The sequence below is a fragment of the Molothrus ater genome, chromosome 10 (genome assembly GCF_012460135.2).
Source record: "Molothrus ater isolate BHLD 08-10-18 breed brown headed cowbird chromosome 10, BPBGC_Mater_1.1, whole genome shotgun sequence".
Classification (NCBI taxonomy): Eukaryota; Metazoa; Chordata; class Aves; order Passeriformes; family Icteridae; genus Molothrus; species Molothrus ater.
In genome coordinates this window covers 2472326-2486496 of record NC_050487.2, presented here as the reverse complement: position 1 = coordinate 2486496, position 14171 = coordinate 2472326, and the positions used below count along the sequence as shown (strand labels likewise).

Below are 14171 nucleotides of genomic sequence, written 5' to 3'. Positions count from 1 at the left end.
CTACATGTAAATCTCCAACTCAGGGGAGAAATCAATACACACTTTGTGCATTAGCCTTGTCAAAAGTTGTGGAAAAGAGACGGTTCAAAGGCTGGGATTAGTGTCCCTGCCTCAAAGAGGTACTGCAAGGATGCAGCTCAGCATGAATATGAGAACTCTTTGGCTTTGATTGCCAAATCAGCCTCATCCCTGGGGAAGGTGGCAGCTGATGGCTGGGACAGGGCTGCAGGCAGCAGTGGGGGTGGCCCAGAGCAGTGGGGTGCCTCTCTGCAGGCTGCATGCTCCTTGTCCTTGGCTTTATCTGTGCCTGTGAGTGCTGATAAGAAGTAACTGACTGGCATGTTAGGCTCTCACTGCTTGATTATTTTTTATTGCCTTGTTTGCTTGGGGAATGGGAGTGCTTAGCTTGCTCTGAGGTCCAAAAGGTTGCTTTCCCCCAGGGTTCTGTGTGCTTCTGGCTACTGCTTTAGGGATCAGGGCTGCTCTTATCTTATTCCCCCATAAGGTGGGGGTGGTTCTTTCAGGTTCATGTGTTTGCCACTGCATTGGACATGGGGATTTTTTTTTCATGCTCTTGTTTGGTTTGGCTTTGTTCATGAAACTATGTTTGTAACCAAGCAGGAAGGAACAGATGTGAAAAACCTGCAAGGAGGAGAGGAGCTGACGAGGAAGCCGGGAACTGGGTGAGTCAATTAATGTGTGCTGTGTGGGGATTGGAGCCAGTGGCAGCTTTAGTTAGATGTGTGCTGAGCTGTCACAACAGCTGTCACTAAAACAAGTGCTGCACCTTGAAGTCCAGCAGTGGAGGAATGATATGGAGACCTTGCTATACACATATGAACCTAAAGCAGCCTTTGCATTTAGAGTTACAATCATTATTTTCTTTTTTAAATAGCATTATCATTATGCTTTTATAAATAGCACAATCATTATTTTCTTTTTTAAATAGCAAGTCTAAACCTGACAGGCACATGTGTGTGAGGACAAGCGTAGGTGACCAGGACAGGGGAGGCAACAGCATTTAGTCTGAAGCTTTTTACCATGAACTTCAAGGCTTTGTTTCTCACCTGACCAAATCTGTAGTGACTAAAGTTTTGAGGAAGGTTTGCAGTTACAGTGTGGACAGGGAAGCTGAAATACGTTACCACATATAAGTGAACATTTTTTTCTTTTCGGAGTGAAGAAGAATCACATCCAAAGAAATATGCATCACTATTAATATGAATAATTAAAAATATTTTTATACATAAATAATAACAGGAAACATTATGGAAAGAAACAAAAAAGTTAGGAAGAGTCTCTTGGAAATTGACATAGTTCTGGTTTTAAAGAAATATTTTCAGCTGTGAATATTTAAAGCAAACTGCTTAGGCAAGAAGTTCAGAACCCTGTACTTTCCACAAAAGCCTCTCCAACATCATCCCAAGTAATGAACATTCAGTACATAAATCAAGGCTTTTGCACAGCTCTTTTTTCACTGTTTTGCCATGGGTCTTCCAAGGACTCCTTTAAAACAAAATAATAACACACCCCATCGAGACAGCAGTTCAGGTTTGCCCAGCAAAGGGTGACCTGAACAGTGTCTCGTAGCACTTGTTGAAAACTGATGTGGATGACATTGTTCTTCACCAAAAAGTACATCAGGTATGCCACGTGGTAAGGTGTGAAACACACCAGAAAGGCAGCCAGGTTTGTCACCACGATCCTCTCTGCTCTGGTGCTGTGTGTCTGGGGGTTGTCTGGCTTTCGGTGCCTCCTCAGGCACCGGACAGTTTGGGCCGTGCAGAAAGTCATGGCTGCCATGCTGCCGAAGAAGATGATCTCCAGGGTGCTGAGCAGCCCCTGCGTTCTCCCACGTGCTCTTGGAGAAGTTGTGGAAGCAGGACGAGATGTTGTGGCCCTTTCCATGCAGTTGGAAAGTAGAGAGTGTCCCCACAGACGTGCCCAGGCAGATGAGAGCACAGACCATGGCAGCTTTCTTGATGGACCTGAGGGTGAGTGCCACAAAGGGGTAGCAGATAGCGATGTAGCGATCCACGCAGATGCACAGGGAGATGAGGATGCTGCCATACATGTTCACAAAGTACAGGCTCTCCAAGGTGGAGCAAAACACAGACCCCAAGTTCCAGTTGTCCTGAAGGTGGTAGGAAATGATTTTGAAAGGAAGGGTAAACAACAGCAAAGTATCCAGGAATATAAGGGCTATCATGTAGACTGTAGATTCTGACAGCTTTTTAACCTTAAAAAACAGGAATGACAGAGCCATTATGTTGAACAGCAATCCCAGGATAAAAGTGGGGGTGTACACAATGAGCTGGAACAGTTCCACAGTAGCACTGATATTGCCCTTGCCATGGGTGTCATTCATATCTCCAGGTATGCTGAAAGAGAAGAAAATCACCACAAGGAAGGATGAAGATCATGTAGAAGACATAGAACAAAGGCTAATGAGGTCTCTATGTGTCCACAGCCTTGGAAACACTTTGTTCCCCTGCTGTGTGCTGAATTGCAGCTCCTGGTAGCGTGGAGCTGCTCAGTGCCAGTGATTTTGGGGCAAGGTTGTACCTCAAGGGGGATAGGGCTTTCTGGTGCCCACCCTCACTTGCACTGTTAGCTGTAACCCCAGACTGTGCTGTCCTGAAATTCTGGCTGGGCAGAGTATGACTGCACCATCCCCTTGGAGAGATTCAATCTCTCTGCAGAACCCTGATTTTAGGGTTTCTTGGATCACGAGGGTGCAACAATTCTGTGGCTCCTGTTTCCTGCATCAAGCTATCAGATGAGATCTCGGGGAGCCAAGAACAGAAGGGTGCCCCACATTTATGAATGTGAAGATCCCATACAGTCACTGCCATCCTGCACTCCCTCCCACCACCCCTGGCCAAAGAGGGACTGTGAGTACCTCTGGCCCTTCTAAAGGCTGTTTGAAAGCTGCAGGCAGGAAGCTTCCAACAGGCTGTTTCTGCCAGAGGTTAAGTCTTTGGTAGAGGGATGAGATTTTGTCTAAATCAGCCAGACTTACCAGAGCAGAGACAGGGGTTACAGGAAACATGCAGCTGGATTTGCCTCTGCAAGAAGGAACTGAAGGAGTCAGGCAGGCACCCTCCGAGCTGAGCTGGGGTCACAAAGTAATTGCCTTCTTTAGAGGAAGGGTTCTGGCTTGATCCTGCCCTCAGACTCTCCTGATAAGGACCAGGAAGGTGCTCATTGGTTTCTGCAGTGCTGTAATCACTTAAAAATGCAAATGGCCAGGAATACCAGATCCTTTCCTCCAGCCAGTTCCATGACAGCAAATGGAACCTGTAAATAAAGTATGCCAGAGATCTTTCTGTCAGCACCCAGAAATTAATTTCTCCTGCTGTTCTCTAGTTTTTACTTCAAACCAGTGTCTTTCCTACATGAGTTGCTGATTTTGATGCTGTTCCATTTTGGATTTGTCAACTGTTTATCAACTGAGCAGTCAAAGTTTCTGTCCTGCAGATCAAGTCACCCCCCATAGGATTTCACAGGCAAACTCTCCCTTGCTGTGGTTTGAGAGATTAAGATCTCTTTGAATGAGATTCAGATCAGCAAAAAAGGAAATTTAGTTCTTTGCTCCTTAAAGACACAGTAAGGGCAGGTAAGTGAGATTCTGTAAATTCCTGGCTTAGACAGAAGTAAGAAAAGCAGCATGAAGCACTGTGGGTTTGATGCTGGGAGGGAGCCCATAACTGAGAGCCAAAGGAAGGAAAAGTTAATTAAGGAATTTCTAAAAAGTAATAAATACTGACAAAGTTCTTTACTTCAATGCCTCTGTAGGAGATTTCATTACTACCTTCCTTTCTTCAGTCTTGTTTCTAATTTGTTTGATAGTGTGTCTAAGAAGTTCTGGGTCTAGAGAAATAGAATTTCAGCTTCTCACCAAGATGTTTAACTAAGAAAATTCCCACTATGATTAAAAGATGTTTCAGACTAGGATGTGTTGTGCAGATTTATTAAAAAATAAACAGAAAAAATATTATATAAAGTATAAATTCAAAGGGAAGCTTTGTTCAGGCATTAAAAAAGTTAGCTAAGCTGTAAGCAATGCAAGTTATGTAAAATATAATTAGTTTTTGGCTCTCGTGACAAGAGGAAAGCTTTTAAGGCCAGGTTTAGCTATAGTGAAATATCTCTTGTCATCTTACCTTTGGGCTGCCTCGTGCTCTGCTTGTTGGCTTTTTCTCCTTCTCAGCTTGCAGAATTCTGCACTCTTGTGTTTTCTTTTAGGGCAGCAGAGTGAGCTGCATGCAAAGCAGCTGCTGGTCAGAATGCCAGAAAGCCCCAAGTGCTGCTGCTTTTTGTTCCATCGCAGATTTCCATGACAGCGTGGGGCTCCCCACGCCGTGTCTGCAGGCAGGCTCTGCGTGCGCAGGCAGTCACAGCTCCTTTGAGGATGTCAGTCTGTGGGACTCACACCTCTGTGAGTCACCCTTTAAAACGCGGAAGGAAAGAAATCTGGCTCTACAGACCTCTCTTTGTGTTTTTTTTTTTTCCTCTTTTGTGTGGCTTTTTTTGGTGTTTTATTTGTTTGGTTTTTGTTTGGTTTGGTTTGGTTTTTGTGGTTTTTTTTTTGGTCGGTTAGTTAGTTGGTTTTTTTGGTGGTATTTTTTTGTTTGTTTCTTCTCCAATACAGGATTTTATTGATTGTACATAGCATCCATGGGTAGAGTGTTAGGTGTCAAAATGTGCTTTGAGCTAAATCCAGTCATTGCTTCCTTTACTTTTCATGATATCAGAAAGGAAAAAGAGATTGCTGATTTTCGGTGGTGATCTGGTATGTTCAACTTGGTGTTTCCAAAGAGTCAAGGGTTACTCTTACATCTGTTTCTACTCCTAGGGAGCAGGGAATATACCCATGGAGAGTGTCAGGTGATGATTTTCTTCGGGTAGAAAGGGGAAAAAAAGTGAACTATTTTGGCTGTTGTCTGCATGTTTGCAGTGTTCTTTCCAAAAAGGGAAAGAAAGGCCACAGATGACATTTTGCTTGGTCTTCTGCATACTCCTTACATTTCAAAACTGAGGATTATACTGGCTAAATTAAATCTGTGGAAGAGATAGGTGATAGGACATGAGACAAGAAACAGTCCCTTGGGGTTTCCCCCAGGGTATTTTAGTTGAAATGACTCTAAGGAAAAAAAAGCAACACCACCAAAGGAAAAAACCCATAAAAGTTTGAATGAATAGTACCTTACCTCATTTCTCAGCTGTTGCACTTCTGTGCTGGTCTTGTGACTGTGGCTGCATTGTGGGTGTGAACAAAACCCAGCACAGGCAGGCACCAGCACCATGAAGGGATGTCTGGGGCTGCCCTCAGCTCAGATGGGCTCATTTGGCAGCACAAACACCAAAATCCAGCACCTGGTGAATTCTGTCCCACAATGATAGGAAGAGTCGATATTAACGGATTAAAAGGTGATGTTGTTATGAATGGTTGTTACGAGTTAGTTATTTTTGTGGTAATTTTTTGGATATTTCTTGTTTAAAATTTAAAAACCTAGGATTGTGAGGCTTTGTTTTTATGGTTTGTATCTGCATTGAAAAATTAAGTGAGTTTTTGGGTTTTTTTTTTGTTTTGTGGGAGGTTTTGGGGGTTTTTTTGAGTTTGGTTTAGGATATTTGTGTTACGTTTTGATAGATGTATTGTGTTAGTTAAATTTTTTATTTGTTGTTATTTAGGGTTTTATTGGAAAGTGTTTATTTTGTGGGTGATTAGGTAGAGAGGGTTTATAATTTGGTTAAATTTGGGAATGTGTTAATTTTTTAAAAATTTATGATGTTTAGGAAAGTTTGTGAGGCTTTTTGTTGGTTGGTGGAGATATTGTTGTAATTTTGTTGATGATGTGTGAATTTGATGTTGTTTTGTTATTTTATTTTTAGGAATTGGATTTGTCGGGTAGGTTTTATAATTTTGGGGGGTTTTTTGATGGTGAAATTGGTTTCTAGGAGAATCTGGATGATTTTTTTTTTAAATACTTTCATTGTTGTGTTTTTTCCCACAATGATGTTATTGATACATTGTAGATGTTGATATATTGTATGTAGATATATTGACATATTGTAGATTTTTGGAGTTTTGGGGTTTTTTTAGTGTAGTTTGGATTATGTGGTGGACTTTCTTTAGTACATGTTGTTTCTTGTTCCTCTTCATCAGCAAGACCAAAGTTTTCATTTTTAGCTTGGTGCTGCTCTGTGCTCCTGCCCTGCTCTGGGCTTTGCAGATGCCACTTCTGAAACTGCCACCAAAGCTCACAGCGAGGGCTCTCTTTTCCCACTCAAGGTTTTCCCCTCCCTCACATGCTCGGGGCTTTTTCTTCTGTCTCATTTCCTCTCTGACCCTCATGTTCTGAGCACTGCCCACCTTGCTGGAGGCTGTCCCCAGCCAGGTGTCCCCTGGCTGCACAGAGCTCTGTGAGACTCCACATCTGGAGACAGATGCTGTGGGAAACGCAGGATGGGGAAGCAGCAGGGGTGGCTCAGCCACCCCCAGTGAGTGATCTGCTTTTGTTCCAGCAGTGTCCTTGTGCCCCTGTTCACAGGGGTCTGAGGATGAGGGAAGAGATGAGGATCTGACTCCATGTTCAGAAGGCTTGATTTATTATTTTATGATATATATTATATGAAAACTATACTAAAAGAATAGAAGAAAAGATTTCATCAGAAGGCTGGCTAAGAATAGAAAAAGAAAGAATGATAACAAAGGCTTGTGTCTCAGACTCTGTCCGAGCCAGCTGGGCTGTGATTGGCCATTAATTAGAAACAACCCCATGAGCCCAATCCCAGATGCACCTGTTGCATTCCACAGCAGCAGATAACCATTGGTTACATTTTGTTCCTGAGGCCTCTCAGCTTCTCAGGAGGAAAAATCCTAAGGAAAGGATTTTCCATAAAATATGTCTGTGACATATCCTTGTGAGTTCTTCAGGGAAGAAATGGCCAGGAAGGCACGGGCAGGGGTACAAATGCACCTGGGACAAGGTGTGAAGGCTCCTCTCCCTTCAAATGGAATGGATGAAAAGGTGTGATGCTGAGGGCTGCTGGGGAGGGTGACAAGGATCCCAGTGAGCAGCACAATGGAAAGGCTGGGACAGCCCCTGAAGGACTCCTACAGTGTTCATTACTTGGGATGCAGGGGAAAGCAGTGGGCAGCAAGGTTTCTGCTGCTTTCTGTTCTCAGCACAGGCTCTGCTCTGTGCTAATGGGATGTGTCTCTTCACAAAGTCCTCAAGTCCAAGTGTGGGTCCCTTTTCATGGAGATGTGGGAGAAGAGGGCCACCTCTGCACCTTCTCCTCTGTCCTTGACACATCTGTGTGTGTCACCAATGCCCACCAGTGTGTGAAGCACCTCCTGTTTCACATGATTCCTGATACTGATGCATCATCTTGTGCCTTTTTCCTCATGAAGGAGCTGCTTCACATGCACTTTTTTGTTGGTATTGAGGACTTTGCTATATCACTGCTGCTACACAGACCTCACCTTCAGGACACACAGACCTCATCTTAAGGCCACACAGAGATCTCACCTTCAGGCCACACAGATCTCACCTTCAGGCCACACAGATCTCATCTTCAGGCTACACAGAGATCTCACCTTCAGGCCACACAGATTTCACCTTCAGGCCACACAGAGATCTCATCTTCAGGCCACACAGATCTCATCTTCAGGCCACACACAGATCTCACCTTCAGGACATACAGATCTCAGTTTCAGGACACACACACAGACCTCCAGGCCACACAGACCTCATCTTCAGGCCACACAGACCTCATCTTCAGGACACACATATTTCTCACCTTCAGGACACACAGACCTCATCTTCAGGCCATGCATATCTCACCTTCAGGACACACAGACCTCACCTTCAGGACACACAGATATCTCACCTTCAGGACACACAGGCCTCACCTTCAGGACACACAGATATCTCACCTTCAGGACACACAGATGTCATCTTCAGGCCACACAGATATCTCACCTTCAGGACACACAGATGTCATCTTCAGGCCACACACATATCTTCAGGACACACAGACTTCACCTTCAGGACACACAGACCTCACCTTCAGGACACACACATGTCCCTCAATGGCAACCAGAGAAGTTCTGCCGATTCCCTGTGCTTGCCCTTAAGGGCAGCCTTCTCCTTGCAGTGCTGGGCAGTGCCAGCCAAGGTCCTCCTGGCTCTCCAGATGTTGGTCTGGCTCTTGGGAAGTGTCAGCATGGGGCTGATGCTGCTGTCAGCCTTCCAGTTTATGACAAGTCAGTAACCACACAGGGTTGGGCAGTGAAGACATGGTGAGGTTTTTTCTTGATTTAAATCATAGCCTAACCAGTGAGAAAAGCATTTGCCCTGCTTGAGAAGAGAGAGCATCCACTGCTGTGATGCAGAGCTGCCTGCAGCCACTGGGTGAGCCAGAGATGGGGTGAAATGTCCCATCCCCTTCATCTGGTGGCTCTGCAGAGCTGTTTGCAACTGAGTTGCTCCATCTCGTGGCACAGGAGTGTAGCGGTTTGGGTTGGCCAATCTGAGATTTCCCGGCCGATGTAGCAATGGGCGCGGTGGGTTCGCTCTGGGCTCATCACCACCTGTGCACTCATTTGGTGCTGGGAGGCAGGAGCAGCACTAAGGCAAAGCAGGCTCAAAGCTCGCTGTGAAAAATGCCAATCACTTGGGGTTTTTTTTTAAGTTTTAAAAGTTTAATGATAATAAAATAGTTATAAAATAGCAATATAATTAGAGTAATAAAAATTTGGACAATTTGGATTAGGACAATACGAGACAATAGAGACAAAGAGTTACAGAACAGTCTAGGTACCTTTTTCTAGGCAAAATAAGCCCAAAAAGGACCCACCTTAACAGAGGATTAACCCTTAAAAACAATAACCTGTTGCATATTCATACATCTCACACATGATGCATAAATTCCATTCAAACACAGGATTCTGTCTGGGCAGTGTCAGCTTCTTCCTCTGAATCCTAACGGTGTCTTCATGGCTGAGCAAGGTGGGAAGAAGTTTGTTTCTTCTGATAAGGGAGCAATAAATTCTCTTTCTCTGAAAGATTCAGGTGTCCTGTGGCTGCTATCTTGGTGCGAGTCCTTTCTTTAAAAAAAGTATCCTACATAGCATAGTTTCTATTTTAACATTTTGTTAAAACCTAAAACTGTATTTAAGACACTACTTAAGAGAATTAATACAGCATAACTTTCTAACAGAACACATAAAATATTCATTTTAATATTTGCGAAAAGCCAAACATAAAATGCACATTTTTCACACTCGCCTTTCCGCAAGGCACTGTGAATGCCATTCCACATTCCTCCACAGGAATGAGGAGCTTGGCCTCAGCCCTGCCATGTGCCTGCCTGTCTGTCTGTCTGTCTGTCTGTCTGTGGTGTTCCAGGAGGAACACCATCATGTGACCGTGTTCACAGGGGTGTGAGGATGAGGGCAGAGATGAGGATCTGACTCCATGTTTCAGAAGGCTTGATTTATTATTTTATGATCTATATTATATTAAAACTATACTAAAAGAATAGAAGAAAGGATTTCATCAGAAGGCTGGCTAAGAATAGAAAAAGAAAGAATGATAACAAAGGCTTGTGTCTGGGACAGAGAGTCCGAGCCAGCTGACTGTGATTGGCCATTAATTAGAAACAACCCCATGAGCCCAATCCCAGATGCACCTGTTGCATTCCACAGCAGCAGATAACCATTGGCTACATTTTGTTCCTGAGGCCTCTCAGCTTCTCAGGAGGAAAAATCCTAAGGAAAGGCATTTCTCATAAAAGATGTCTGTGACACCATCGTGTAGCTCAGACAGTTTATCCCAAGCTGTCCCCACCAGCTGAGCGCTCCTCTTCTTGTCCTCGCTGGAATGATGAGCAAGGCAGAGGCTGAGCTCTGATGGTTCTGGGTGGGGAGGACCAAAGCACAGCAGGGCTGAGATGAAGCTTTTCTGTGGAGGAAGTGGCCACAGGGCTGCCTGTGTGTGGCTCGTGGGGCCGAGGGCCAGGGCCAGGAAGCTGCTGAGCCGAATCAGCGCTCTGACCACAGCACTGATGTTTGTCACCGATGTTTGGTGTCCTCTGGGAAGGACCAGCCAACCTTGGCTGTGCAAGAATTCCCCAAGGGTCCTTCACTGCTGGAGGAGATAAATCTGCTGCGTGGGAGAGCAGATGAGCTGCTCTGGCTCTTTGAGCCTTGACATGTTCAGTGTTGAACTGATCTGATATTTTTGGAGAGACGTGTCTCAGTTTCCACAGAGAAATCAGCTGGGGATGCTCTTGTGGTGCTTCTGAGTCCAGATCAGCAGGGTGGGTATTTTCCATCTCAGTGCCCTGAGAATGGTGAAATTTGAGGCCTGGTGGAGATCTGTCTCTGGTATTGCAGATTTTGCATTTTCAGTTGTTCTCTGGCTCCGCAGAGCAGGCGTTAGAGAGAGGCTCATGCACCCCAGTTGTGGGCCCTGAATAACACATCACAGCCTTTGTGTCTCTTCTGCCTAATGGCTGAGTCATTTTGACACTTCTAAGTATTTTTTCCTATTTAAACCATTAGCTACACTGGTCTTCAAATTATCATTACCCTTGAAAGACTTGAGACAGCATTTTCGCAAATCCAGTATTTCCTGAGAGATCATACAAACTCCCAAACCCTATGACTGACCTGGCAAGATCAGACAGGCACTTTGGCTGGAATTCTGCAAGGTAGGGGGGAAAAAAAAATCAATTACTGAAGATGGTCAAGATCTCATTTTATTTTTCACAATTGCAATTCAATTGTGAATTGCACGTAGAGCTCTAGGAAAATAACTGCAGAACTGGAGCTCCTTTCCAAAGGCACTTGCCCTCAATTTTGAGCCAACTGGGCTCTTAGATGGCTGAGGTACTGCATGCACCCTGTGGTGACCAAAGAGTCTCAGTCAGACCCCACATCTCATGGTTCCATTTCTTCTTAATGGGAACAGTCAGTTTTCCTTGCCTCGTTTCTGGGTGTGTAATGTGTCTGTGAGAAACTGCCAGAGGTATTTACAGCAGGGAGGGAAGGTCTCTGAATGTCATTTCATTACAAGAAAATAATGAATGGAAAAAGAACCCAAGAGTCATTTTAGGAAAGAGAAAAAGTGTGGCTCAAGTGGCTCAAGTGACCAGAGCCAGCAGTGGATGTTAAAGGGAAGAGTTAAAAACTGCGTGAAGAGAAAAACTTGGGTTGGCAGCTGAATCATGATTTCCAGTGTTCCTATGGTAGCAGAAATTGAAAGACAGCAAACCTCCAAGTTCAGATAATTGGCATTAAGAGATTAATTAGTTAGGAATGCAGTGACAGCAGTGAGAAGCTGACAAATCCACATTTTCCTGAATTTCTATAGATAGGATATTCCTCGAAGGAAATATTCTTACAAAATTGTATGTTTGCAAAAGACCTGCTTGTGGGGGAAAAAGAGAAACTTTAAAGAAATGTTTTTACTAGAATTCATTTTGCTTTCTCTGTTTTCTGCTCTATGACTTCATTATGTAAATTGTGTGTACCATTGTTGTACCAAACATCATCCCACAGTCTATTTTAATGTTAACAGACCAGCAGCAATGCAGGTATTTATGATATCATGATGTACTGGTAAAATTTAACTTTTCAGCACACAGAGGATTTGGCTGCTAATGAAAATCCTTTTCCTCCTGCTGTTGCACAGTTGGACACATCAGTTTGGTGCCTTGCTAATGTTACAACCTGTTTATCAAATACTATCCCTGCTGAACACTGTGCTGATCAGGTGTGGTGTTTGTGCCTGGACACACCACTTTCAGGGTGATTTAGGTTTCTGCACAGGACATCTCAATGCACCATGACAGGCTTTGCATGCAGGGCACAGCCAAGGTTAGGGTTTTTGTCCTCTTCTCAATGTACCTGTTCTGGTCCTGTCCTGGCATACACAGGGGCTGGGGTTTGGGGTTTTTTTCATTTTATGTATGGGAAATCAAAGCAGAGATAATAAGAAGGATTATCCAAAGGTTATACAAGACACTTGCAATGGAGTGCAGTTTCCCAGATCCAGATATCCAAGACCAAACGAATTTTCACCTGTTCCTTCCTGGGACCCAGCTCTGTCTGCAGCCCAGGAGGGACAACAGTGCATCAATTACACCCTTCTAGAAGTCCTACATTCTTCTAAAAAAACTTTTCTGTATCCCCTTTCCTATTCAGAATTAACTAGTCTTGGGTGGTAATTGTTGAAACTCTGTTGATAGTATGTAGTAACAAACAAAAGGAGTATTAAATGACATTGTTTTATTTCCTTTCGGGTTTCATATGTATGTGATCACCTAATTACTTTGAATCTTTCAGCCTTTCTGATTAATTTCAAAAACATTTCAGTTTGGGTGAGGCTGTGTGAAGGAAGGCAGGGAGAGCTTTGTGCCAGCCTCTGTATCTAGAGGATGCTGTCTGTGTATGCAAAGTCAGAGATGTGGTCCACAGAGAAAGGGGCCCAGTGGCTCCACAAGAAGAAACAAACCTGGGTTTCAACCAAAAGAAAGGAGAGCTGCTGCTCCTGCCCTGTCCCTGCTGCTCCTGCCCTGTCCCTGCTGCTCCTGCCTGTCCCTGCTGCCATCTCCCCCCTCCTCTTCCCACTGCTTTGCTTCCCTCAGAGCTGCTATGCACAGACTGAGCCTTCACCCTTCTCTTCCTTTTTGAAATGCCCCTTCAGTGAAAAGTTTAAAGGGTTTTTAGTGGACAAAACCCACTGTGAGTTAAAAAAATATCCATCTTCCTTCCTGAAAATGGAGCTTGAGAGCTGCTTGTTTGGTACCGGGACACGCCTGCACTTCAGACTTCTTGCACTTATTAATTTCAGTGAAATCCAATTCAAATGAATAAATATATGACACTGATGAAGATGTAACATGCATTTATCAGGCCACATCCTTTTCCTGTTGTTTTCCTGGTAAGTGTTTCTAAAGTCAAGTATTAAAATATTTTAGCATAAAAATTTCTCTGGTCTTGAGCATTTTTTTGTAAACAACCACAACCACTGAAGCAATACTAAATAGGGCTATACATGCTGATTTAGCAGTCTGGTTTGTGATCTGAATTAAGTGGGGAGCTGGAGAAAGTGGTTAGAGTAAGTTTTTCTTTAACTACAAAATCTTTTTTTTTTTTTAAATTTATTTTTAATATTCTTACTGTAATCTGATTTTTGCAGAGATGATGCTTGGGTCATGTTTTTCAGTGTTAACACCTGGTTCTTGAGAGTAAATTTTTCCAGCATCCAGAACATTGTTTCTTCCATTTTTTTTGATCTCATAAGCTTGTGAATAGTCTGATCAAATTTGAGATGAAGATGAGTCCAAGCTTCTAGAACTGCAGTTTAATGACATCTACACAGCCTGCCACATTTCAGCCAAATCTCTACCTGAAACTGTAACTGGTGGCTTAAAATTTATTCTCTCGAGTTGTTAAAAAGATTAACTATGTTTTGTGCTTCTTTTCTTTTTCTTTTAAGCTGATCTGATTCGTCAAACTGAGAAATCCTGACCATTTCTGCAGGAGAGCTCTTATGATTCTGGGTTGAGGAGAAGGTATATGTTTGCAGGGACACCCATGAATGTTAATTTAATTGGAATTCTCCCCCAAACAAATGGATGCACTGTATAATTATGGCTTATTCCTCTTCTGCTCCACAGCACCTCCCACATCAACATCCAAGGGACTCCTGGTAGGGGCAGCTGCCATTCAGCAGGACAGAGATTTTCAGCCAGGTCTTAACAGCATGTAAGCCACAAGGCAGGGGTGGAAGAAAGGGTGTGTGATGCTGTTCTATTTGTTAACTTGATGCTGCTTACACCAAGACAATTTTTATGGTACATACACAAAGTCAGCTCTGGGTTCTGTTTGCATCCAGCTGAGTTTTCACAGCCAGCTCAAGCAGTGCTGGGGTGCACAGGCACTGAGGGAGCCCTGCTTGCCTTCAGCCTCATCCCAGCTGCCAGGGGGGCCAGGGTTAGGGTTAGGGTTAGGGTTAGGGTTAGGGTTAGGGCTGCCTGCTGCCCAGCAGAAAAGGGGCTCTGGCTCTGTGGGAGCCCCACTGCCACCCTGTGCCCTGCTCCTGGTGAGTCACGCTCAGAGATGGGTGATCTCCACTTCAGAAACCTCT

The 14171-nt window shown here is 44.0% G+C and overlaps 1 protein-coding gene across 1 annotated transcript; it reads right to left on the bottom strand.

Annotated features, from left to right (window-relative positions):
* Positions 1-1219: 1219 nt before the first annotated feature.
* Positions 1220-4355, bottom strand: LOC118689924 (G-protein coupled receptor 55-like). Its single transcript, XM_054515965.1, is given in 4 exon segments — positions 1220-1842; positions 1844-2381; positions 3023-3300; positions 4167-4355. Coding segments are annotated over 2 exon segments (918 nt in total). The 5' UTR covers positions 2369-2381; positions 3023-3300; positions 4167-4355; the 3' UTR covers positions 1220-1449.
* Between the last annotated feature and the right edge of the window lie 9816 nt (positions 4356-14171).